The 27,310-nt window shown below is 49.3% G+C and overlaps 1 protein-coding gene and 1 long non-coding RNA gene across 6 annotated transcripts in view; one reads left to right on the top strand and one right to left on the bottom strand.

Moving 5' to 3' along the window:
• Positions 1–27,310, bottom strand: part of st18 (ST18 C2H2C-type zinc finger transcription factor) — a 575,669-nt gene that overhangs the window by 100,906 nt on the left and 447,453 nt on the right. For all 5 annotated transcript variants that reach the window (XM_072467783.1, XM_072467784.1, XM_072467782.1 and 2 more), the window contains 2 exons: positions 14,701–14,791; positions 111–212 (listed from right to left, as the gene is read on the bottom strand). In XM_072467783.1, coding sequence (XP_072323884.1) covers positions 111–212; positions 14,701–14,791 — 193 coding nt within the window. The remainder of the gene's footprint in view (positions 1–110; positions 213–14,700; positions 14,792–27,310) is intronic.
• The window catches only part of LOC140385537 (uncharacterized), a 248,878-nt gene that overhangs the window by 38,896 nt on the left and 182,672 nt on the right, over positions 1–27,310 (top strand). The window lies entirely within an intron of this gene.

The following is a 27,310-nucleotide window of genomic DNA, read 5'->3' as shown; positions in this document are numbered from 1 at the left end:
AGTGCAAGTGGAAATGAATTGCAGCTTTACCACTGACTGGACACTATAGCCTCTGGCAGCACTGCTTATGGTGAGAAAATGAAAAATGATAACATCAAATGAGAATATACCTCAGCATTTGGTCTGAGTTTTGTCCAACCCTTGTGAACTCATTCTGTTTATCCTGGCACTTAGCCAGTTTCTCTGCTGCAGCAATTGGGCAACCGGAGAGACTATAAAACAAAGAACATTAATGATGTAATGGAATCCATGGCTACAAAGCTTGTACTTTTTGAGACAGGCCCCAACTGGACCTGAAATGGAAACTTCAGCTAACTGGAAAGGAAAATGAACCTTCATGTCTCAAAAAAATAAATGGAATCAGACACAGAATATTCAGGTTTCTTGAGAAACCAAATTGTTTGACATCAGATAAAAAGACCCTGGGCCATTCAAGCTCATATCCCAGTGGGGTATTATAGGCAAACTGAAGAGGGTGGAATTTTCAGTCGGCGGGATTTTCTGTTCCCGCCCAAGTGAATGGATGTTTGAATGGCTTGCCGTATTTTCCAACCCCACCCGCTCCATGACAGGGCCATTAAATACAGCCCAGAGGTTGGATTCAGGATCTGGGAATAGGCAAATGCACAGCTGTTGCAGCTGGGATGCCCTCAAAACCATCTTGAGCAGAGTTGAGGAGGTTCTGCAGACATATGCCATTTTGGAGAAAGCTGTGCCTCTGGAATTCAGCGGTGGTTGAGTTCTGCCTTTGGCTTGACATCCGGATATATCTTCAAAGAAATAGAGCTTGAATTCTACTGGAGAAAGCCCAGAGCTTTAAAGGACTTTGTGGCTGAAACCTGAGGTGTGCAGAATAGACCTGGTAAGAGCACGTTTGAATTTTGTGGATTCATTGTATAACCAGGATACGTATCCCTTTGGAGAGGTAAGGTACCCTTTGGGTCTAGTCCCAGGTCACCTTTGGTGGACGGCGGGTGCCCTTTGCTGTAGGTTGGGTGCTCTTTGCTGGAGGTCGGGCACACTTTGATGATAATAATAATCTTTATTACTGTCACAAGCAGGCTTACATTAACACTGCGATGAAGTTACTGTGAAAATCCCAGAAAGGTAACATGCCCGTTCGAATTGTTAAGAGTAGGCATAATGTGTGTAAAAAGTGCATAAACTCATTACTGTCAAACTTACTGGAACTGTGAACAGATGTGCTAAAACCAAATGTCAAAACTGTCAGCAGGACCTGTCAAAAGGAACTGTCGAAAGTAGCAAAAAGAACTGTTGAGAGGAGCTTTCAAGAAGACTTTTTCAGAAGCACCTATCAAAGCACCTGTCATGGCATTTAAACGTTCTGCCCTTCAAATCTTTGCAGAAATGTCTTAGAATGTTAATAAAACAATTGCTTGCCATTTTAACCTGTCTATTGACATAAGCCTGAGAGCTTCTGTTACTGGATTAGTGCTGTATGACTGATTTCACAACCATCCTTATCTAAGTAGAGTGTCGCCATTTCACAGTTTGATTGGGAGCTACAAGTGGTTATAGACTCTTTGATGTGCGACTATGAATTCCAATGCTTTTTGTTATTATGGATTGTGCTCTTGAATGAACTGTTTTTTATAAGACGTAATTTAGTTGAGGAATGTAAATGTAGTAAATTTGTTTTTTATGGATGAGAGGTTTTTTTGCAATATAGTGAAGTTTGCAGTAGAAACTTTGAACTTAATTTTATTGAACTTTATTTTATCTAATCTCTGCATGGGCCTTTAGCTCTGCCCATTGTGGATACTAGGTGAGTTGGCATTGTGGGTGTAAAGGAAAAGGTGATAGGTGGCAGCATGTGTTGGTATAATTTGGAGGAATGTTTCATGTTTTATTCTTTTATTTTATATTGCTGACACAGTGCATGACAGGCCTTACGCCTAGTCTGCCTCCGCTCCTGGCATCGTCCTCAATTCCTCTGAGGTTGTTCGTCCAGTTTATAATCCAACTTTCAAATTCTTATGTACAATTTTAAAGGTCAGGTTTGCAGAGCCAGGAATTCTCTCATCTCGGCCGACCCAACATTGGGGGGAAAAATCTGAGCCAAAGCTTTCATTTTAATGTTTATATTGTCTTATTTGCATTTGTCTTCAATGGCCCCACATTTATTTTTATCACTCTCTTCCTCTGAATGTATTAAAAAAATTTTTTTTAGAGTATTCAATTAATATTTTTCCAATTAAGGGGCAATTTAGTGTGGTCAATCCACTTAACCTGCACATCTTTGGGGTTGTGGGGGTGAAACCCACGAAGCCACGGGGAGAATGTGCAAACTCCACAAGGACAGTGACCCGGGAATAGGATCAAACCTGGGTCCTCAGCGCCGTAGACAGCAGTGCTAACCACTGCGCCATTGTGCCGACCCTCTGAACATATTTATAAAGGTACATAATGAAGTTAGGAAAGAGGCAGAGAGGTCTGGGAGAGAATTTCGGAGCTTAGGGCCCATACTGCTGGAGACACAGCATGCATGGTGGAGTGATTATAATTGTGTTATGCAAGGGGCTGGAATTATAGGAGCTCAGACATTTCAGAGAATTGTAGGACTGGAGGAAATGACAGAGATAAGGAGGACCGAGGCCATGGAAGGATTTGAAAACAGAATTTGCCTCTCCATGGAGGTCAAATGGCTGAGTGGGGTGGGAATTTTCTATATTGTGATGCACAATGCATCACAGTTGTTTTACCAACGAAATAGGTAAAAATGGCCAGAAGAAGTCACAGCAGACAAAAAGGGCATTTTTTAGTATTTTCTTATTTATCCCTGTGAATCGTCTTCATTTCATATTTGAGGGATTTCTTTTTAGAAGGTTTTCCTCTTGAGTTTAGTTTAGTTATTAGTTTGTTGAAACACTTTGTTCAGTCTCAGCTTGTTGATTTTTGTATGAAATATGATGTGTGCTTAACATTATTACTCTCAAAGTGTCCTCTCCTGAGATATGAAACAATAAATGATATAGTTATTCTCTTACTTTATTGAATTTAGCTATTTTAAAGTTATATAATCTGTCTCCTGGTCAAAACTGGCTGGACCAGAGATTCTTTTCTATCATGATATGATGTGCTTATACCTTTAAGAAAGCGTATCTTAAACTACTGTCAATCATCAATACATCAACACGATGTGAAGCACTAGCCTCATGATTGATAGTCATAGAGTCATTGAGTCATAGATGTTTGCAGCATAGAAACAGGCCCTTCGGCCCAGCTGGTCCATGCCTCCCAGTTTCCATCACTAAGTTAGTCCCACTTGCCTGCATTTGGCCCATATCCCTCTATATCCACCCTGCCCATGTAACTGTCTAACTGTTTTTTAAAGGAAAAAATTGTACCCGCCTCTACCACTCCCTCTGGCACCTCGTTCCAGATGCTCACAACCCTCTGTGTGAAAAAGCTTCCCCTCTGGTCTCGTTTGTATCTCTCCCTCTCACCTTAAACCTATGCCCTCTAGTTCTAGACTCCTCTACCTTTGGGAAAAGATATTGACTATCAACCTTATCTATACCCCTCATCATTTTACAGACCTCTATAAGATCACCCCTAAGCCTCCTACGCTCTAGGGAAAAAAGTCCCAGCCTATCCAGCCTCTCCTTATAACTCAGACCATCAAGTCCTCGTAGCATCCTCGTAAATCGCTTCTGCACTCTTTCTAGTTTACCAATATCCTTCCTATAGTAGGGTGACCAGAACTGAACACATTCCATGTGTGGTCTCACCAATGTCTTGTACAACTTCAACAAGATGTCCCAACTCCTGTATTCAATATTCTGACCAATAAAACCTAACATGCTGAATGCCTTCTTCACCACCCTGTCCACCTGCAACTCCACCTTCAAGGGGCTATAAACCTGAACCCCAGATCACTTTGTTCTGTAACTCTCCCCAACTCCCTACCATTAACTGAGTAGGTCCTACCCTGATTTGATCTACCAAATGCATTACCTACATTTATCCAAATTCAACTCCATCTGCCATTCATCGGTCCACTGGCCCAATTGGTCAAGATCCTGTTGCAATCTTATGTAACATTCTTCACTAGCCACTCTGCCACCAATCTTGGGGTCATCTGCAAACTTACTAACCATGCCTCCTACATTCACATCCAAATCATTAATATATATAACAAATAACAGTGGACCCAGCACCGATTCCTGCGGCACACCGCTAGTCACAGGCCTCCAGTTTGAAAAACAATCCTCCACAACCATCCTTTGACTTCAGTTGCCAAGCCAATTTTGTATCCAATTGGCTACCTCACCCTGGATTCCGTGAGATTTAATCTTTTGCAGTAACCTACCATGCGGTAACTTGTCAAAGGCCTTGCTAAAGTCCATGTGGACAACGTGACCGCACTGCCCTCATCTACCTTCTGGTTACCCCTTCAAAAAACTCAATCAAATTCGTGAGACATGACGTGAGTCAGTCTGGAAACAGCTGTGAAACAGGTCAGACATGTCGCACAGTGAACATTATCCGTATAAAGTCTTATTTTCAAACAACAAAGCCACATTATTGTTTCACCAATCCTTCTGTGTGTGATTGGTACCTTGATTTTGAAGAGAAGAAGAATGTAATATATTCTGTATATTATTATTCATATGTTCAAAAATAAAAACTGTGGAAATATTTGATTTTAAGATTTGTTGGCTGGGATTTTCCATTCCAGGCCTCAGTCCCGTGGGAAGGACGAGACTGGAAAGTGTTTCCTGCGTGGAGTTTGGTGGGAATTTGTGCTGAATGGTGCGATGCTGAGCTAATTAATTATGCAGTTGAAGGGTTTCCCAACGCATTGCAGGTGGGGCGGGCTGGATGACACGCACCCGCCATCATATTTAAAAGATGCCTGGACATCAACATCTTTGTCGCGAGCCCACAGTGGAAGGAGGAGATGTTCTGGTGATCGCAAGGAGCTCTGGCTTGTTGATTCAGTGATGCTTGCCTTGATGTGCTGCTCAATGCAGTGGAGGTCAGGAGGAGTGCTCTGCACCCTAAGGAGGGAGGCTGAGCCATGTGACCAACCTTGCATGGGAGTGAGTTGTCAGGGTGGTCAATGTTCATAGTCTCCACCAGAGGACTGCTCTGCAATGCTGGAAATGGATGAATGGCCTCATCCGCATCGTTCGCATAAATGAATGCTTAGCTGCATTCATCACCACACTCCCCTCACTGAATGATAGTGGGCACATGGATCTCAGTGGGAAGGACACCATCCATGTAGCCCACACAAAAAAGCACTTCTCAAGATGACACTTCATTTCCCCACTGCAGTCCATCTGGTCTGCAGGTGGAGAGAACACTGCGTATCCCTGACCCTTCTGCACAGAGAGCTCAAATATTGTCTTGGAAAGCAGGATGGTGGTTGGTTGAGAGGAGCAGTGGGGTTGGGAGGTGGAGGACTTTAGGTTTTGAGGGCACCAGCAAGCACTGCTAATGGCATGTTCTCCGAAGCTTATCCTTCTCTCTGTATGCACTCACTGCTTTGGAGGGTGCTGGCTCAAAATCCTTGTGGAGAACCAGCAGTAGAACAAAGAAAAGTACAACACAGGAACAGGCCCTTCGGCCCTCCAAGACTGTGCCGACCATGCTTCCCGTCTAAACTAAAATCTTCTACACTTCCTGGGTCCGTATCCCTCTATTCCCATCCTTTTCATGTATTTGTCAAGATGCCCCTTAAATGTGCCTATTGTCCCTGCTTCCACCATCTCCTCCGGCAGCGAGTCCCAGGCACCCACTACCCTCTGTGTACAAAACTTGCCTCGTACATCTCCTCTAAACCTTGCCGCTCGCACCTTAAACCTATGCCCCCTAGTAATTGACCCCTCTATCCTGGGATAAAGCCTCTGACTGTCCACTCTGTCTATGCCCCTCATAATTGTGTAGACCTCTATCAGGTCGTCCCTCAACCTCCGTAGTTCCAGTGAGAACAAACCGAGTTTATTCAACCGCTCCTCATCGCTAATGCCCTCCATACCAGGCAACATCCTGGTAAATCTCTTCTGCACCCTCTCTAAAGCCTCCACATCCTTCTGGTAGTGTGGCGACCAGAATTGAACACTATACTCCAAGTGTGGCCTAACTAAGGTTCTATACAGCTGCAACATGACTTGCCAATTCTTATGCTCAATGCCCCGGCCAATGAAGGCAAGCATGCCGTATGCCTTCTTGACTACCTTCTCCACCTGTGTTGCCCCTTTCAGTGACCTGTGGACCTGTACTCCTAGATCTCTTTGACTTTCAATACTCTTGAGGGTTCTACCATTCACTGTATATTCCCTACCTGCATTAGACCTTCCAAAATGCATTACCTCACATTTATCCGGATTAAACTCCATCTGCCATCTCTCCGCCCAAGTCTCCAAACGATCTAAATCCTGCTGTATTTTCTGATAGTCCTCATCACTATCCGCAATTCCACCAACCTTTGTGTCGTCTGCAAACCTACTAATCAGACCAGTTACATTTTCCTCCAAATCATTTATATATACTACGAACAGCAAAGGTCCCAGCACTAATCCCTGCGGAACACCACAAGTCACAGCCCTCCAATCAGAACAGTACTCTTCCATTGCTACTCTCTGCCTTCTATGACCTAGCCAGTTCTGTATCCATCTTGCCAGTTCACCCCTGATCCCGTGTGACTTCACCTTTTGTACCAGTCTGCCATGAGGGACCTTGTCAAAGGCCTTACTGAAGTCCATATAGACAACATCCACTGCCCTACCTGCATCAATCATCTTTGTGACCCTTTCAAAAAACTCTCACAAGTAAGTGAGACACGACCTCCACTTCACAAAACCATACTGCCTCTCGCTAATACGTCCATTTGCTTCCAAATGGGAGTAGATCCTGTCTCGAAGAATCCTCTCCAGTAATTTCCCTAACACTGACGTAAGGCTCACCGGCCTGTAGTTCCCTGTATTATCCTTGCTACCCATCTTAAACAAAGGAACAACATTGGCTATTCTCCAGTCCTCCGGGACATCACCTGAAGACATTGAGGATCCAAAGATTTCTGTCAAGGCCTCAGCAATTTCCTCTCTAGCCTCCTTCAGTATTCTGGGGTAGATCCCATCAGGCCCTGGGGACTTATCTAACTTAATATTTTTCAAGACGACTAACACCTCGTCTTTTTGGATCTCAATGTGACCCAGGCTATCTACACACCCTTCTCCAGACTCAACATCCACCAATTCCTTCTCTTTGGTGAATACTGATGCAAAGTATTCACTTAGTACCTCGCCCATTTCCTCTGGCTCCACACATAGATTCCCTTGCCTATCCTTCAATGGGCCAACCCTTTCCCTGGCTACCCTCTTGCTTTTTATGTATGTGTAAAAAGCCTTGGAATTTTCCTTAACCCTATTTGCCAATGACTTTTCGTGACCCCTTTTAGCCCTCCTGACTCCTTGCTTAAGTTCCTTCCTACTTTCCTTATATTCCACACAGGATTTGTCTGTTCCCAGCCTTCTAGCCCTGACAAATGCCTCCTTTTTCTTTTTGATGAGGCCTACAATATCTCGCGTTATCCAAGGTTCCCGAAATTTGCCGTACTTATCCTTCTTCCGCACAGGAACATGCCGGTCCTGAATTCCTTTCAACTGGCATTTGAAGGCCTCCCACATGTCAGATGTTGATTTACCCTCAAACATCCACCCCCAATCTAGGTTCTTCAGTTCCCACCTAATATTGTTACAATTAGCCTTCCCCCAATTTATCACATTCACCCGAGGACCACTCTTATCCTTGTCCACCAGCACTTTAAAACTTACTGAATTGTGGTCACTGTTCCGGAAATGCTCGCCTACTGAAACTTCTACCACCTGGCCGGGCTCATTCCCCAATACCAGGTCCAGTACCGCCCCTTCCCTAGTTGGACTGTCTACATATTGTTTTAAGAAACCCTCCTGGATGCTCGTTACAAACTCTGCCCCGTCCAAACCCCTAGCACTAAGTGAGTCCCAGTCAATATTGGGGAAGTTGAAGTCTCCCATCACAACAACCCTGTTGTTTTTACTCATTTCCAAAATCTGTCTACCTATCTGCTCCTCTATCTCCCACTGGCTGTTGGGAGACCTGTAGTAAACACCCAACATTGTGACTGCACCCTTCTTATTCCTGATCTCTACCCATATAGCCTCGCTGCCCTCTGAGGTGTCCTCCTGGAGTACAGCTATGATATTGTCCCTAACCAGTAGCGCAACTCCACCACCCCTTTTTACATCCCCCTCTATCCCGCCTGAAACATCTAAATCCTGGAACGTTTAGCTGCCAATCCTGTCCTTCCCTCACCCAGGTCTCTGTAATGGCAACAACATCATAGTTCCAAGTACTAATCCAAGCTCTAAGTTCATCTGCCTTACCCGTAATACTTCTTGCAGTAAAACATATGCACTTCAGGCCACCAAACCCGCTGTTTTCAGCAAAATCTCCCTGTCTGCTCTTCCTCAGAGCCATACTGGCCCTATTCCCTAGTTCTCCCTCAATGCTTTCACCTTCTGACCTATTGCTCCGGTACCCACCCCCCTGCCATATTAGTTTAACCCCCTCCCGTGTGACACTAGCAAACCTCGCGGCCAGGGTATTTATGCCTCTCCAGCTTAGATGCAACCCATCCTTCTTATACAGGTCACACCTGCCCCGGTAGAGCTCCCAGTGGTCCAGATAATGGAAACCCTCCCTCCTACACCAGCTGTTTAGCCACGTGTTTAGTTGCTCTATCTTCCTATTTCTAGCCTCACTGGCACATGGCACAGGGAGTAATCCCGAGATTACAACCGTGGAGGTCCTGTCTTTTAACTTTCGGCCTAGTTCCCTGAACTCATGCCCCTTCCTGCTTATGTCATTAGTACCAATATGTACAACGACCTCTGCCTATTTTCCCTCCCCCTTCAGGATGCCCGCTACCCGTCTGAGACATCCTGGACCTTGGCACCAGGGCGGTAACATACCATCCTGGAGTCTCTTTCATGTCCACAGAAACGCCTATCTGTGCCCCTGACTAGAGAGTCCCCTATGACTATTGCTCTTCTGCACTTTGACCCTCCCTGCTGAACATCAGAGCCATGGTGCCACTGCTCTGGCTGCTGTTGTTTTCCCCTGATAGACTAAATCCCCCGACAGTATCCGACAGTACCTGTTCGAGAAGGGAACAACCACAGGGAATTCATGCACTGACTGCCTGCCCCTTCTGGTGGTCCCCCATCTCTCTGCCTGCATCTTGGGTGTGACCACATTTATATAACAGCTATCTATGACGCCTTCTGCCACCTGCATGCTCCTAAGTGCATCCAACTGCTGCTGCAACCGAACCATGCGGTCTGTGAGGAGCTCCAGCTGGGTGCACTTTCTGCAGATGAAGCCATCCGGGACGCTGGAAGCCTCCCGGACCTGCCACATCTCACAGTCAGAGGACGGTACCCCTCTAACTGACATTGCGTTAATTAATTCATTAATTAAATTTAAAATTTTTTTAAAAAACGTTACTGTTAACTATCTGTTTCCTAGCACTAGATTTCTACTATAAATGTGAAAGCTAAATACAGTACTCTCCGATCTCTAGCTTAGATACCCCGCTAAATTATAATTAAGTAAATAATTAATTATGATTAATTAGTTTAACAATGTTTAATTTTTTAATTTAGTGCAGATTCCCAACCAGCCAATCAGGTCACAGCTTTACTGTGCTGTCACTACAGTTTTCCCCCCCACACAATTTGAAAAGGTAATAAAAAAGATAAAAATAAAAATCACTTACTTTCCCAGGATGCTCTCTGGTTCTCTCCCTGCAAATTAACAGTTACAGGCCAGAAGAAAGAGAACAAAACGGTAAGGAAAAAGCACCTTCTCCCACTCTGCACCGAATTACCTCAATGCACCAAATTACCAAGTTCCAATTCCCACTCTGAACGTGTCTCACTCACTCAGGATGTGTCTCCTTCACCTGCGCAAAGCTTCAATCAAATCAATCAATCACATACCACTCAATCCAATGATTTATTTGCAAGAATGGAAGTATGATCCAATTGTTCTCAACCCCGTCCTCTCTCTTTGGATAATAAATGTTACGACACTTCAGGAAGGAGAGAAGATAGGATGGGGTCCTCCTAAACTGAGGAACCTGATAGCGTTTGAGGAATGGGTACCCGAGCTGGCAGGGCAGCAACCGGACCCAGCCACAGCGGATGGGGAGGGCAGTGGGCAGCCTCCATCCATCAAGGATTGATGGATAATGTAATCACAGAGAAACCTAAGGATCATGCATTGCTCCATGTTGGAGGCCCTCACACACTCCTCTCTCATTTGGTGCCACCAGTCTGAGGGGAAGGCCAGAAGACGAAACCCTATCCAGAAATAACTCCAGCACGCATAGGACCGAGGTCATTAGGGGGAGGAGGAAAGTGCACCTGTAGAGCTGTCACAGCAGCCACCTGTACCCTCCACCAGCCCAGAGACATATACCTTGGAGAATACTAGATCTAGTTCAGGCAGCGTCTTACATTCTGCTGGTCACTGCATGGAATGGTGTCCCCAGCAAGGGGAGGCAGGGCCAGCCAAGCTGCTCAGCACTCGGAAGACTGTTAAGGAAAAGACATCTATGACGTCCGAGTAGGATGATGAGCCTTTGGGTTTGGCTCTGTATGAGAGACTGGAGATGCAGCAGGAGGCGGGGGATCACTAGGCACTCGGCAGAGGTGGAAGGGTCCGCCCGGCTACTCTTTGATGAAGTGGCTCTGACTTGCATATGCATGGAAGTCTCCATCGGGAGGATGACGGGCACCATGGAGTACCTCATCCAGCAGAACGTCATGTTTCTGTCAGAACTCTGTGCAGACCTGGACTCCATCGCTGTAGCCGTGGCTGAAATTTGCTGTGGTATGTGATAGCGGGCAGGGCATCTAGAATTCCCTCAAGATGCCCGCTCTCCTCAAGGAGCCAGGAGAGGGCCCTCAGGTACCAAAGGGAGGAGGAACTGTTATTGGACACTCAAGGGACCTCCATCCAGCATTCCCTGATGGTGTCTGGCCCTTTGGAATCTACTTTGCCTGTGATCCCTTCGAATCCAACCTCTGTGGCCACATAGGAAGCAGCTGCCCCACAGCTGGAGAGCTAAAGTAAGCCAGGATACTCCAGGCCTTGGGTCTCCAGAGGACGCCTGACAAGGTCTGCCAAGACAACAGAGAAAACTGGTCAGCAGGCTGCTTCCGTCCATGCTGCAGATACTAGGGGAACGCTTGGAAGAAATAATAGGCAACAAAAGATTAACAAGTTATGATTTCACATGTGGTTGCGCCTCATTTTTAATGTTCTTACACTTGTCCAAATAGACGATACTAATTATATCTGATGTGGCCAGGGACCTGAATTTGATTCCTGGCTTGGGTCACTGTCTGTGTGGAGTCTGCGCATTCTCCCCATGTCTGCGTGAGTTTCCTCATGGCTCTCCGGTTTCCTCCCACAAGCCCCAAAAGATGTGCTTGTTAGGTGAATTGAACCTTCTGAATTCTCCCTCAGTGTACCCGAACGGGTGCCGGAGTGTGGCGACTAGGGGTTTTTCGCAGTAACTTCATTGCAGTGTTCATTGACTACCTGTGACACTAATAAAGATTATTATTATTATTAATTGTGATTCATAGTTGTTTAGCATGTGCACCCACACCCCGCCCGTCCGCCTTTAGGGAGGCACCCCAGGCTGAGTCTATGTCCCCCAGCATCATGTATGTAGAGGGAAGCAAGGATCTTTGCCAGGGCCACAGTGAGCCATGTGCAAGAAGCGTCCCATAAATGCTGAGTCTTTGCCCTTTCTGCACACATTTGTCAAAACGCTTTAGTGTTATCAGTACTACATGTTGGTGTTCTCCTTCAATTGTCCAGTTGAGCTATCCTGCTGCTCCATCCACCCAGAATGACCCAATTCCCACCCAGCATCACAAGGCTCCAGAGGACTGCAAGCGGCCATGATGTGTGTACCTCTTCAGATAGAACCCAACTGCTTCCAACCTCTCCCCATGACCCACACCATTCCCCTATGACCACTAAACCCATGGTGTGAATTTTGATCTCCCCACAGTTACCCCATCACCATCCGACATCACCCTCCATCCCGTGCAGGTGAATGTCCATGTCTCTGACCTTCCCAAGGAACGCATCCCTGTGCCAATCCCCAGACGCCTCGTTTTACATCCTTCTACCCTCCAATAACCCTCAGTGTCCCTTCATGTATCATCACAGGACCCTCACTCTCCCAACCTACTGGCACCCACTGCCCCCTTCGACCCTAACCATCCCTTCCTATCAACAATACAGTACGAAGTCTTACAACACCAGGTTAAAGTCCAACAGGTTTGTTTCGATGTCACTAGCTTTCGGAGCGCTGCTCCTTCCTCAGGTCCCCATTCACCTGAGGAAGGAGCAGCGCTCCGAAAGCTAGTGACATCGAAACAAACCTGTTGGACTTTAACCTGGTGTTGTAAGACTTCGTACTGTGCTCACCCCAGTCCAACGCCGGCATCTCCACATCATTATCAACAATACAACTGCACTCATCAGTTGACACCAAGCTGATTGCAAGTGCAGACAGGATTATTACATGTAAGAACAATATATCTTTGGCTTTCATTTCTTTGGTTGCGCATCTGAGATTGACATAAATCAAAAATTCTTCAAGCCAACTAATTTTAGGTGTCTTCTAAAATAATATGTTCTGTCAGGCATGTGGAGTGGTGCATGAACAGATATATCAGCTAATAAACCAACTATGCAATGGGACTAACCTCACCCCATCATCATTAACAGTGGTTAGCACTGTTGCTTCACAGCGCCAGTTGTGAAGCAACCGGTTCGATTCCCGGCTTGGGTCCCTGTTTGTGCGGAGTCTGCCCGTGTCTGCTTGGGTTTCCACCAGGCGCTCCGGTTTCCTCCCACAAGTCCCGAAAGACGTGCTTGTTAGGTGAATTGGACATTCTGAATCCTCCCTCAGTGTACCCGAACAGGCGCCGGAGTCTGGCGACTAGGGACTTTTCACAGTAACTTTATTGCAGTGTTAATGTAAGCCTACTTGTGACACTAATAAAGATTATTATTTTTAAGTTCCAGAGCCTGCAACCAAAACTACAGAAATCCATGTGAGTACAATCTCTGCTGCCTGGCAAGGGCTGCACATCTTCTTGATTGTGCTAACCATACTGATATTATAGACATCCAATTTGAATGTTGTGTATCATGATTACTCATCACCAACTGTTTCATCCATGTTCTCAAGTAAGGGGTCTTGCCAAAGGCATTTGCCCACTGTGAGGCTGTCTGCCTCTCCAGGGTGCTGAACAACACATTCATTTAGGCTGGAGTCCTCTCACAATTTGCTCCTTTTAACACAAATTCTCCTCACAGCTTCGTCCTGGACTTCTCATATTGGCAAAGGGGACCCCTTCTGTTGTACTTCTAAAAGCTCAAAGCCGTGAACAAAAATTGTTTGGACATAAATCCAATCTCACAGAAACCTAACCTGCACTGGAACTTTGCTGAGAGTGTCTGTGGTTTTTGCTTTATCGGCAGAGCTGTAGGATTGCAACAGCCAAATTTACAGGTGAATAGACAAATGCAATAAATCAGTAGGTGACAAGGGAGGTGTGAAAGTATTTCTGGTATCTGGACAATGGTGTTAAACTGATCACTAACCCCAACTTGGATTGTCAAAGGAACTAAAATAGTTACATTGAGGTAAATTTCATTGGAATTCTCCAGCTTGTCTGCCAGAACTTTGGCAGTCAAGCCAAATAATCAGTGTAAATGTCGTATTTACAGGGTTTCCACAGCTTGTACATTAAACATAAGTTGGATGAACTGGAGACCCTCCATGGATGTTGATCTTATTGGGCAGGAATGCTGTGAAGACAATAAGGATTTTGGGTGGCACAGCCTACCTGTGCTTCCAATCACAACTTGAATTTCACTTCTGGGGTCCCTTTGGGAATCACCTCTGGTTTCACCTCCCCCATAGGTAGGATGCAAATAATAGCAGCAGGTGAGGCATAGGTTCCTGCCCCATTTCTATCCCCTCCATTCTTCTTAGTTCGAGGGATAGGGCTCTGACCAGAGGCCTACCACGAATAAGGAATAACCTCAACCCAGTTAGTGGCATCATAACATGTACGGCCAAATAGCCAACTCCAGCCTTTGATTATCTGAACATGTTTTCTTTCATGAAGATATTATTCCCAATCTGGAGAACAGTGAAGGCATTTACCAGCAAAAGTAGCATCTTATATGAGGTACATGTGATCCCTCTCACGTCACGAAAATGACTGACAAGACATGTGGATCACAAATCTTTACGAAGAATTTAATTCAAAAGCTAGTCGTTGGTTAGATTCACTATAAATCTCCTCTTACATGGCCCTGGTGACAAGTTAAGCTCTGACCTACAAAAGACATTCCAATTATCAATTTTCTTTCTGACTATTTTTGATAGCTGAAAAGTTACAATTTTGTGTTATTATTTGGAGGTGACTGCTGAAACCCACTTCAGACTTTTAGTCAAAAAAGACAACTTTAATCATATCCCTCTCAGATGGGTTGAACTCTGTAATGAAACAACTGATCTGACCCATTAATTTAGCTATTTTCTTGATTGTCTGACATTCTCACTTTAAAGGATTTTCTGCTTACCTTCGGTGTGAATTGCGATTGCTATTCACGTGCCCTCTTCCTGTGCAGCCTGGGGTTGGACATCTGAGCACATTCTCATGCATAGCAAGGACTGAATACAGGAAAAGATGCAACAAAACATGTCGGTGTCAAGAATGATGCTGGTTCATTTCACTGTTTTTTCTTGAGTGTATCATCTGTCTGTACATCTACTTACACTAACCATTCACCGTGTGCTCTGCCCGCAGGCAAGTTCCTGGCTCATTGTCTGTTGATACTTCATCCTGAACCATTTTCTTGGCAGTTTTGGCCACTGATACTTTGCTGTTGTCTTTCACTCTCAGGGGCAGAGTGGGGGGCAGGTTCCATGTCTACCTCAGACAGAATGGCAATTGAACCTATGATGTTGGCATTATTCTGAATCACATGCCAGCCAGCTAAGCAAACGAGCCCCTACATTAACCATAATGCATGTAAATAAAAAAATTACATTGGATGTATCGTGTATAAGAAAACCTGCTTAATGCAGGAAGGCAAAGAGTCAAACGGAGACATTGAATTTTACTGTATGATAGTAATATCATGAAAAGACATTATTCAAATTTCTCCCCTCTGCCCTGAAAATGCTGACTGTGGCTGGTTGACTGGTGCATTGTTCCATGCTCTTTGACAGTCCTGTGATAACTTGTCCAATGAACATTCACCACATGTGCCCCCATTCTTGGGCGTTAGTTAGCTAATTGTTGTCCTTGCCAGACATACAAAAATTAAAGGACAATGTCACAGGATTCTCCCAAAGGCAGCTGTCGGAAAGAACAAAGATTTGGGAAATGTGGGGCGGGATTCTCCCCTAATCGGTGGGGCGGGCCATACCAGCGCCGAGGAGTGTTGTCATCGCGAGTTGGCGCATGCACGGTCGCGCCAGCGTGTGCTTGCGTGATCCCAGTGCATGTGCAGGGGGGTTCTTCTCCGCGCCAGCCATGGCGGATGGTTACAGCGGCCGGCGCGGAGGGAAAGAGTGCCCCCACGGCACAGGCCCGCCTGCAGATCGGTGGGCCCCAATCGCGGGTCAGGCCACCGTGGGGGCACCTCCTAGAGCCAGATCACCCCGCGCCCCCCCAAGGACTCCGCAGACTGCCCGCAGAGCCAGGTCACGCCGGTAAGGACCTTGTTTGATTTACGCCGGCGGGACTGGCCGGAAACGGGCGGCCACTTGGCCCATCGCGGAGTGGAGGATCGCCGGGGGGACCACTGCCAATGGCCACCGACCGGCGCGACGTGATTCCGGCCCCCGCTGAAAAACCGGCGCCGGAGAATCCGGCAGCTGCCGTAGGGGTAGTGGGGCGGGATTCACGCCGCCCCCCGCTGATTCTCCGGCCTGGAGGGGGGTTCGGAGAATCGTGCCCCTAGATCCTGATGGTTCCTGGGAACACAAAGGGACGTGAGTAATTTTATGAAAGGGTAAGGCGTTTATCTTGCTTCGGAGACTCCACAGTTCCTGCCTGGAACCTTCTTATCTACTCCAGCTCTGAGGCGAAATTCTCCGGAAAAGGCGCGATGTCCGCCGACTGGTGGCCAAAACGGCGCAAATCAGACGGGCATCGCTCCGCCCCCAAAGGTGCGGAATGCTCTGCATCTTTGGGGGCTGAGCCCCAACCTTAAGGGGCTAGGTCGACGCCGGACGAATCTCCGCCCCGCCAGCTGGCGGAAAAGGCCTTTGGTGCCCCGCCAGCTGGCGCCGAAATGACATCTCCGGGCGGCGCTTGCGTGGGAGCGTCAGCGGCCGCTGACAGCATTCCCGCGCATGCACAGTGCAGGGAGTCTCTTCTGCCTCCGCCATGGTGGAGACCGTGGCGGAGGCGGAAGGGAAAGAGTGCCCCCACGGCACAGGCCCGCACGCGGATCGGTGGGCCACGATCACGGGCCAGGCCACCGTGGGGGCACCCCCCGGGGCCAGATCGCCCCGCGCCCCCCCAGGACCTCGGAGCCCGCCCGCGCCGCCTTGTCCCGCCGGTAAGGTAGGTGGTTTAATTTACGCCGGCGGGACAGGCATTTTAGCGGCGGGACTTCGGCCCATCCGGGCCAGAGAATCGAGCGGGGGGGGGGCCCGCCAACCAGTGCGGCGCGATTCCCGCCCCCGCCGAATCTCTGGTGCCGGAGACTTCGGCAACCGGCGGGGGCGGGATTCACGCCAGCCCCCGGCGATTCTCCAACCCGGCGGGGGTTCGGAGAATCTCGCCAATCCCTGGTGTTGTTCCGCAGGGATCAGCGCTGTGTCCCTTGTTGTTTGTAGTATACATTCATTAATGATCTGATGCGAATGTAGGAGATATGATTAAGTTTGCAGATGACACAAAAATTGGTAGTGTGATAAATAATGAGGAGCAAGGCCTTAGATTACAGGACAATATAGATAGGCTGGTTAGATGGGCAGAAGAGCGGCAAATGGAATTAAACCATGAAAAGTGAGGTGATGCATTTTGGGAGAACTAACAAGGTAAGTAAATATACACTGCATGGTCAGACCCTAGGGAGTACAGAGGAACAAAGGGATCTTGTTGTGCAGGTTCACAGACCTCTGAAGACAGCAAGCCAGGTAGATAATGTGGTTAAGAAGACTTATGGGATTCTTGCCTTTATTAATCGAGGCATTGAATATAAGAGCAGGGAGGTTGTGTAGAATGCTGGTAAGGCCCCAGCTGGAGTACTGTGTGGATTTTATGTATTGTCACCTGTACCGAGGTACAGTGAAAAGTATTTTTCCGCAAGCGGCTCACCAGATCATTAAGTACATGAAAAGAAAAGGAAAAAAAGAAAATACATAATAGGGCAACACAAGGTACACAATGTAACTACATAAGCACCAGCATTGGGTGAAGCATACAGGGGTGTAGTGTCAATGAGGTTAGTCCATAAGAGGGCTGTTTAAGAGTCTGGTAACAGCGGGGAATAAGTTGTTTTTGAATCTGTCCGTGTGTCTTCTCAGACTTCTGTATCTCCTGCCCGATGGAAGAAGTTGGAAGAGTGAGTAAGCCGGGTGGGAGGGGTCTTTGATTATACTGCCCGCTTTCCCCAGGCAGTGGGAGGTGTAGATGGAGTCAATGGATGGGAGGCAGGCTCGTGTGATGGACTGGACTGTGTTCATGACTCTCTGAAGTTTCTTGCGGTCTTGGGCCGAGCAGTTGCCATACCAGGCTGTGATGCAGCCAGATAGGATGCTTCCTATGGTGCATCTGTAAAGGTTGGAAAGAGGTTATGTGGACATGCCGAATTTCCTTAGTATCTTGAGGAAGTATAAGCGCTATTGTGCTTTCTTGGTGGTAACGTCGACGTGGGTGGACCAGGACAGATTTTTGGAGATGTGTACCCCTAGGAATTTGCAGGTCCACAGATCTTTGAAGGTGGCAACACAAGTGGACAAGGTAGTAAAGAAAGCATAAGCTTACGTAATGCCTTAATTGGGCAGGGCATCGAGTATAAAAATTGGCAAGTCATGTTACAGTGTATAGAACCGTGGTAAGGCCGCAATTGGAATATTGCGCACAATTCTGGTCGCCACACTACTCGAAGGATGTGGAGACTTTGGAAAGGGTGTAGAGGAGATTTACCAGGATGTTGCCTGGTCTGGAGGGTGTTAGCTATACAGAGAGGCTGAATAGGCTGATTGTTTTCATTAGAAAGACGGAGGTTGAGGAGTGACCTGATAGAGGCCTACAAGATTACGAGGGGCATGGATAGAGTGGATTGGCAAGCATTCTTTCCCAGGGTGGAGGGGACAGTCACCAGCGGACATAGGTGTAAGGTCCGTGGGGCAAAGTTTAGAGGAGATATGCGAGGCAGGTTTTTTATGCAAAGGGTGGTAAGTGCCTGAAACGCGTTGCCAGAGGAGGTTGTGGAAGCAAATGCATTAATGGCGTTCAATAGGCATCTTGACAAATACATGGATCGGATGGAAATAGAGGAATACGGCACAAGGAAGTGCTGAGGGTTTTGGCAAAGGTTGATATCATGACCGATACAGATTTGGAGGGCCGAAGGGCCTGTTCCTGTGCTGTATTGTTCTTTTCCCCTTAGTGGAAGGATCAAGAACCAGGGGCAATCAATTTAAGTTAAGGGGCAGGAAGTTTAGCTGAGATGTGAAGAAAAACTTTTTCACCCGGAGGGTGATTGGAATCTGGAACTTACTGCCTGAAAGGGTGGTAGAGGCAGGAACCCTCACAACTTTTATGATGTATTTAGATGAGCACTTGAAATGTCATAGCATACAAGGCTACTGGTCAAGAGCTGAAAAATCGGATCAGAATTGTTAACTCCTTGATGGCCGGCGTGGACATGATGGGCGGAAGGGTCTCTTTCTGTGCTGTAAAACTCTATCAGCAGGATTCTCCGTTTCTCAGACTAAGGGCTGGATTCTCCAATTTTGAGGCTATGTCCGAAGCATGTGTCTAGTATAAAACCAAAATGCTCTGCCCGGTGGGGGGGCTAGCAGCCATGCCACGTGAAACCCCCTGCTTTCCCTGCAGGTATGGATGGAGAATTGCCAGGTCTGTGGCCGCGCATGCGCACAGCGGCGACCTGCAGCAGTCGCACCGTACAACATGGCGCAGGCCGCGCGCGGAACCGGCCTGCCAGATAGTGTTCCCCTGTAACCCCCCTTGCCACCCCCGGACCACCCCTCACCAGTTCCCCCAGCCCTCGCCAAAGCCCTCCTGGCCAGCTGAACGGCTCCCCCATCCTCCCCCCCCCCCCCCCCACCTCCCCGCCCCCGACGGTGGCGACGCTAGACACAAGTGATCCATGCCATTCAGAAGTCGGGCCACCAGGGCGGAGCATCAGGGGAGGGCCTTCAGGTGACGTCCTGAGACCGACCCAATGGCGTGCGGCGCAAACACCGATGATGCCCTTTTGGAGGGGGCGGAGTATCCAAAATCAGGCACCGCCAATTTCAGCGTCAAAAGGGAATCTCCGCCCAATCACCGAATGCGATTTCGGCGTCGGCAATCAGAGAATCCTCCCCAAAGTCTTGACGCCAACACAGAATTCGTCGACTTTTACAACAGAAAAACTGGCGTCACACCTGGACCGATTCCACTACTGTTAAGGGGCTAGCACTGACGCCACGTGGAACACAATCAATTCGAATGAGAAATGTCGCCGGATTTGCCAGTTTTGCAATTGACACTCAGGAGGCTGAAAGCTGCAGCCGCATATACAGACTTCACTCCCCACACACACCATCCCGACCAACAAAATGGCAGCAAGGAGAGCGACATCCCCTTTCATCGACGCCAAACTGGAGATCCCCCTGGACGCCGTGGAGGAGAGGAGGGTGACCCTGAAAGAGGCTGCCAGCTGCTGTCCTTCGTCATGCCTGGGCACAGATGGCAGAGGCGGTCAATGCCATCAGCAACCCCTGACACTAACCCGTGTCCCACACACCCGTAACCCCAACCCCCTTCCCAACCCGGAAGGCGGCCAAACCCCCACCCTGCACCACATGCCGGTACCCACACTGGCCACCTTGGCCAGGTGACCTGGCCACTGAGGCCACCAGCTGCCCATCCCCTAGGCTGCATGAGTCTGACTGTCTAACACTGTTATCTTCTGTTTCTCCACCCCCCCTCCCCAGGAGAAGGCTGCGCACAACTGCCGGGAGCGGGAGAAGACAGGAAGGGGGCCGCCGGATCTGCGGCACCTCACTGTGGCTGAGAAGAGGTCCCTGGGTGTGGTCGGCAGCATGCAAGAAAGGGGGTTGCAGAGGTGGAGCTTGGCCACGGGCGAGGAAGTGAGACCCCGCTTAGTTGTAGTTCCTTATGAAAAGTGTGCCAAACCCCAACTGAACTAGCTGCCATCTAGAAGGGTCTTGAGCTTCTGGAAAAGTCCCATCCATAGTGAAGATGCAGCCGCAGAGCCAGGGACTACATGAGGGGTTGTCGGCGAGCATCCAGCACCTCAGGGGCAGTTGGAGGAGTCCAACCATATTAAGGAGCAGGAGGTGGTGTCGACCATGTGTGCCACCCAGGCCAACACCGCACAGTTAGCATCCGTGGTCAGGTATTAGGGGTAATGGTTTTGGCTATGGATCGGCATGTCGGGGAGTGGGGGTGAGGATGGGTGGTGATGGTATGAGGGTGGTGTGGGGTGAGGGGTGGTGTGGGGAGGGAGGCTTGGGGGTTGGCACACGTGTCATAGGAATGCCTGGGGCACTCTGTGCAGGTGCTGGCTGAGGCCCAGGACAGGGTTGCCGCCTCACAGGCGACCATGTCCCAGAGCCACCTGGAAATTGCAGCGGTGCTCCTGAATGCGGCCCAGTCACAGCAGGCCATGATTGGGAACATTGGTGGCATTGCCCAGGCGCTGGCTGGCATGGCGCAGACACAGAGCGATGTGGCCCAGTACCAGAGGGAGATGGCGCAGTCATTGTCTGATGTGACACAAACCCAGAAGGTGGTGCCACAGTCACAGCATGATGTGGCGCAGTCCCAGACAGCGATGGTCCACTCCCTGAGCTCCATGGCCGTGAGCGTGCAGACCCTGGTCAAGATGAGAACGGGCCTCCGGGGCTGACAGTGCCAGGTGTCGGAGGAGCCATCGGGAATGGCTCCACACGAGACTTCCGGTGACGGCGGGCAGGAGGCGGCCGCATAATGGAGGGCTCCGGGTCGGCAACGGCATTTTCGGGACTTTAAGCCCGGTCCCAGGGTCCGCGGAGGCGGCAGAAGAAGGGAGAAGGCACGGAGGAGGCACAGTGGAGACACAGGAGGAAAAAAGGAACAAAGAAAAATGTCGAGGGTGAGCAAGAAAACGGCCGGAAAAAAAACAGCTGGAGGTCCGTCGGGGAGTGGAAAGGTCACCGCGGGGTCACCAGGAAAAATGGAGGCTGGAGCACCAGGGAAGGTCGCACTGCTTATGGCTGAAGAAATTACTAAGGTGATGGCTGCGGAATTTGAAAAGCAGTTGGCGCAGATTGTGAAATGCATGGAGACGGTGAGGAAGGAAATGAGGGAGGTTTTGAGTGTGCTGGTGGAGGAGGCGGTTTCCCCAGTGAGGACGGAGGTGGCGAGCGCAGTGGCGGAGGTGCGAGAGCAAGGGGAGGCGCTGAAGGAAGTGGAGGAGACGTTATTGCAGCACGGTGATCAACTTGCCTCGATGGGGAAAGAGATGCGGAAGGTGATGGATACTACAAGGATCTGTGAGGAAAAATGGAAGACCTGGAAAACAGATCCAGGCGACAGAATTTGAGGATTGTGGGGCTGCCCGAAGGAGTTGAAGGACCGAAGCCGACTGAGTACTTTGTTGCGATGCTGGCAAAACTACTGGGGGGGGGGGGAGGACCCCTCCCGATATGAACTGGATTGGGCTCATCGGTCGTGGAGGCCTGTACCAAAGGCGAGTGAGCCGCCAAGGGCAGTGACTCTGTGCCTCCGTAGGTACAGTGTGAAGGAGAAGGACCTGAGCTGGGCCAAGCAGAAGCGGGTGGTGCAGTGGGCTGGAGCTGGTATACGTGTATACCAGGACTTTACGGTGGAGCTGGCAAGGAGGCGGGCTGCCTTCAACCGGGTGAAGAGGGCACTGTACATTAGCAAGGTGCGGTGCGGCATTGTATATCCAGCGAAGCCAGGGTGACTTACAAGCTCAGGGACTTTTATTTTGGAACGGCGGAAGCAGCGGAGGAGTTTGCAAAAGCAGAAGGACTGTGGCAGAACTGACAAATTGAGGAATGGCCATGTGCCGATGTAACCTCATGACTGTATTTTCTTCTTTTTTGTATCACTGCGCGCGGGTGTAGAGATTAAAGGAGCCAATGTGGTATATATTTGGACAAGGGAAGGGACGGGACTTTCACTCGAAATGAGGGTTTGTTGGGGTGTAGGCGGATATGCGGGGTTTGTGTGCTAAAAGGGGATCTTTGGGCTTTCCTAGGGCCGGGCAAGTGGGAAAGGGACCCGGGCTGGGGCCTCCACGCTGGCCGGTTTAAGCCGGCCAGTGAACGGGAGTGAAGTGGGGGGAGGGGCTGCGGCCATCGGAGCCTGGCAGAACAGGGTCCGAGTGGTCTAGCCGGGGTGGAAAGTTGGGGGGAAGGAACCGAGATTGGGAGGAGGAGTTTTACAAGAGGCAGTGGACAGGAGGGTTGAGGTTTGGGGGTTGGTGGGTAGATGGGATCGTTGTTGTTATGGGGACTGACATATCTTGCTGATTATTGTTTATTGTTGATGGATGTAAATGTGGGAGAAAATGTGAAAAAGGAGAATAAAAAATTTTTTTTTTAAAAAGGGAATGGCTCCACACGCACCCCTGTCCAATGGAGTACCCCGAGGGCCATCGGGCTCCCCGAAGGAGGAGGAGGTGATGGGGCCCATGCCGGTGACTCCCACAGGGGAGGTGCCAGAGCACCGTAGCAACTTGGACTACCACCACCTCCCCCCCACCCCCCCAACAATCACACCCCTGGTCGCTGCAAGGGTGTCGTTGTAGCGGGTCTCTGCATTGGCTTGTGTACTACGGATAGGCATCAGCAGCCGCGACCACATCGGATAACCCCTGTCACCCAGGAGCTAACCCCCCAGTCAGGGGGGTATCTCAAACATGTCAGGAATCACCGAACGTGCCAGGATGAAGGCGTCATGCACACTGCCCAGGTATTGGGCGCAGACGTGTATGATGCACTGCTGATGGTCACATATCAGCTGCACGTTCATTGAGTGGAACCCCTTTGGGTTTGTGTAGAGTGGCCTGTCATCTGCAGGTGCTCGTAGGAGGACATGCATCCTGTCGATCACCCCCTGGATCCGGGGCATCCTGGTGATGGCGACGAACCACGTTGCCCGGGTATCCTGGTAGACATGGTCCACATCAAATGGATGCCTTGAGCCGCCTGGGCATACAGGCCGACATGTTAGTATGGTGATCACCCCCGTGCCCAACCAGTTCTACCAGTCTACCTGGTAGCCCCGGTTAGCATGATCCTCCCCCCACCCCATAGCCGCACTCCTGGCCCCAGTGGTGCCCAGCATCATGGGGGCCTCTGGCCTTGGTGCCCATTGGCTGGCACTGCCCTCACCAGGGGTATGCACCGCAGCCCCCGTAGGGGCTACTGTGGGTGTTGCTCTGGGTGGGCCGCCGTGGATGGTGGCCGGGTGGGGGTTTGTGGTGGAGGGTGGCATTTAGGGGTGGGGGGGTGGCAGAGAGTGGGGTGGGGGCACCCATACGATCGGTGTCACTCTGCAGATCCAGGAGCCAAGGTGGGTGGTCAGTGCGATGCGCAGCAAGATGTCAAGTACAGGTGGTCAATGACGGTCACTCGGATCAGCCCGGTCACTCGGCCTGTGCCCCCGTCAGCCCCCCTCCCCCGGCTCTGGCAGGACCCTCCCCCACCCCAGCCAGCCAGTCACACCAGCCCGCAGTTGCTCCTCTCTGTCTCCTACCTCCTCTCTCTCCTTCATCAGCCACCACGCTGGTTTCACAATTTTTAAAAGGACGAGAGAACCGCACCGTCGAAAACATGGCCCGTCGGAGGAGGAGAATCGTGGAGGCCCCAGAGAATGCTGGGTCGGGCCCGCTAATTATATGCAAACGGTGTCTGCTGTACATGCGTTCCAGTATGCATTGACGCCGCTGTTGAGGCGATGGAGAATAGTGATTTGGAGTCAAATCGGCACCCGCCGCGATTTTGTCGTGGAACCTATTCTCCGCCCAATTGCATTTCGCGTTCTCGCCGTCGGCAAACAGAGAATCCTGCCCTATGGCTATTCTGTATTCTCCATTCACCCATTAATGACATGAAGGGAAAGTTACAAATGTCTCATAAATAAAATACTATTCTGCACCAGCATTTGAAAAATATTGATCGTAACCCAGTAAGGCCATTAATTTTCAGATACAGTACACAGTGACGAACGTAGGCTATCCAATTGAGCCGCTCACTCAACAGCACTAAAGAAAAGCCTGGATAATTTTCATGTGCTTAGAGAACTAACAGTGCCCAAAAGCACTGACTGGGAAATCCGACTATTTCTCTAAGGAGCTGTGGTGCAAGTAGTAAATTATGTTGATGTGGTGTACATGGACTTCCATGAGGCATTTGATAAAAGTTCTATACAACAGATCTGTGAGCAGAGTTATAACTCAGGGGATGAAAAGGATAGTAGCAACCTGAAGACAAGGGATAGTCATTAACCGGTGCTTTTGGGCTGGAGGAAGGTTTGTAGTGAAATATGCCAGGGTTCAATGTTGGGACATCTGCACTTTCTGATATTTTAACGATCTAGAACTTGGTATACAGGGCAAAATGTCATAATCTGCGGATGATACAAAACTTGGAAGCATTGTGAACTGTGAGGAGGATAGTGTTGAACTTCAAAAGGACATGGACAGGCTGGTGGAATGGATGGAGAGGTGGCAGATGAAATTTAATGCAGAGAAGTATGATTTATTTTGGTCGGAAGAATGTGGAGAGACAATATAAAATAAAGGGATCAATTCTAAAGTGGACAGGAGTGGAGGGACCTGTCCATAAATCATTTAAGGTGACAGGACAGGTTGAGAGAGTGGTTAATAAAGCACACAGTATCCTCGGCATTATTAATTGGGGCGTAGAAGTTATGTTAAACCTGGGTAAAACCCTGGTACATCCTCAACTGGAATATTGAGTCTAGTTCTGGCTGCCGCACTTGAGGGAAGATCGGGAGTGTGCAGAAAAAGTTTACGAGAATTGTCCCAGAGATAAGGAACTTTAGTTACTGATGTGTTGGGTGCTCTGGATCCGTGGGACACATACAGGCCACCAACACTTAAAATAGTACAACACTATTTTATTAAGTTAGAAACTGTTGAACATACTTTCACTGTGGGTTAACACGATGCTAGATTAAACTAAAGACCTATGCCTGTCCTAACCAGTCTATGCACTCAGCACATGGTGAAGATCTGTGCTGTAAGCTGTAAACTCTGTCCATCTGAGAGGCTGCATCCCGAATGAGCGGGAACTCTGATGCCCTCTGTCTATATAGTGAGTGTGCTCTAACTGGTGATTGGCTGCGGTGTTGTGTGTGTTGATTGGTCTTGCTGTGTGTCCATCAGTGTGTGTGTCTGCACCATGATATACTGGTGTGTATTATGACATCGCCGCTTTTATAAAAAAATGTATGTATGTGGCAATAAATAATGTGTGGTGAGAATGTTCCTAACTACGTGTGGGGTGCGAAGACATATGTACAGGACTACGTACATGAGAACTAAGCTATTTACATGGGAAGGTGCCTGGTGCAGAGAAGCAGTATGCAACAAGAGTAATGAGATCAACACTATATACAAACCAGGGAAACAATCAAACAAAGCAACAAAACAATTCAGAGAGTCCATAAATTCGAAAAGTTCATAAATTTAGTCTCTGAGGTGGGCAACAAATTCTGGTTGATCGCCTCAAGGGTGGGTCGAGAGCCGCCGGTTCAGGAGCGGGCTGGACTGTGTCAAAGTCAGGGGGAGGCAGAGTGGCAGGGAGCTCTGCATAGTCCATGGCAGGGTCAGCAGGAGGGCGAGGCGACAGTGGAGGATCACGTGGCGAGCGTGGAACGAGACGAAGGGCGCGCCGATTGCGGCGCAGAATAGAGCCATCCGGTAGACGAACCAGGAACAAGTGGGGGGCCACCTGCCGAAGGACAACAGCGGTTGCAAAAAGATGGACGCGGACGTTGTCATCTGGAGCCAGAGCGGGGAGATCAGCTGCACGGGAGTCATGAGCCGCCTTGTGCTGTACACGAGACAGCTGCATCCGGCGAAGGACCGGAACGTGGTCAAGGTCTGGGACATGGATGGACGGCACCGTCGTCCTCAGGGTGCGACTCATGAGTAACTGGGCTGGCGACAGGCCAGCGGACAGTGGGGCGGAGCGATAGGCCAGCAAGGCTAGGTAGAAATCAGACCCAGCAACGGCAGCCTTGCATAGGAGCCGTTTGACGATATGTACTCCCTTCTCTGCTTTGCCATTGGATTGGGGGTACAGGGGACTGGACGTCACATGGGCAAAATTGTACCGCCTGGCAAAGTTGGACCATTCTTGGCTGGCGAAGCAGGGGCCATTGTCCGACATAACCGTGAGTGGGATGCCTTGTCGAGCAAAGGTTTCTTTACATGCACGAATGACTTCAGACGGGGTGAGGTCGTGCAACCGTATCACCTCCGGGTAATTCGAAAAGTAGCCCATGATCAGGACATAGTCTCTACCCAATGCGTGGAACAGGTCGATGCCCACCTTGGTCCACGGTGATGTGACCAACTCATGGGGCTGCAGGGTCTCACATGGTTGGGACGGCTGGAAGCGCTGACAAGTGGGGAAGTTGAGCACTGTGTCGGCTATGTCCTCATTAATGCCGGGCCAGTATACTGCCTCTCGGGCCCGTCGGCGGCACTTTTCCACACCAAGGTGGCCCTCGTGTAGTTGTTCCAGGACAAGCTGGCGCGGATGACAATGCGGTCCAGTTTTAGAAGAGCCCCGTCTACTACTGCCAGATGATCTCTGACATTATAGAACTGAGGGCATTGGTCCTTGAGCCACCCGTCAGTTAGGTGGCGCATGACACGCTGTAGCAAGGGGTCAGCCGCCGTCTCGCGGCAAATTTGGACGAGGCGTTCA

Source organism: Scyliorhinus torazame, chromosome 11 (assembly GCF_047496885.1).
Source record: "Scyliorhinus torazame isolate Kashiwa2021f chromosome 11, sScyTor2.1, whole genome shotgun sequence".
NCBI lineage: Eukaryota > Metazoa > Chordata > Chondrichthyes > Carcharhiniformes > Scyliorhinidae > Scyliorhinus > Scyliorhinus torazame.
The sequence above is the reverse complement of the archived record's forward strand: the minus strand, read 5'-3'. Positions and strand labels throughout refer to the sequence as shown.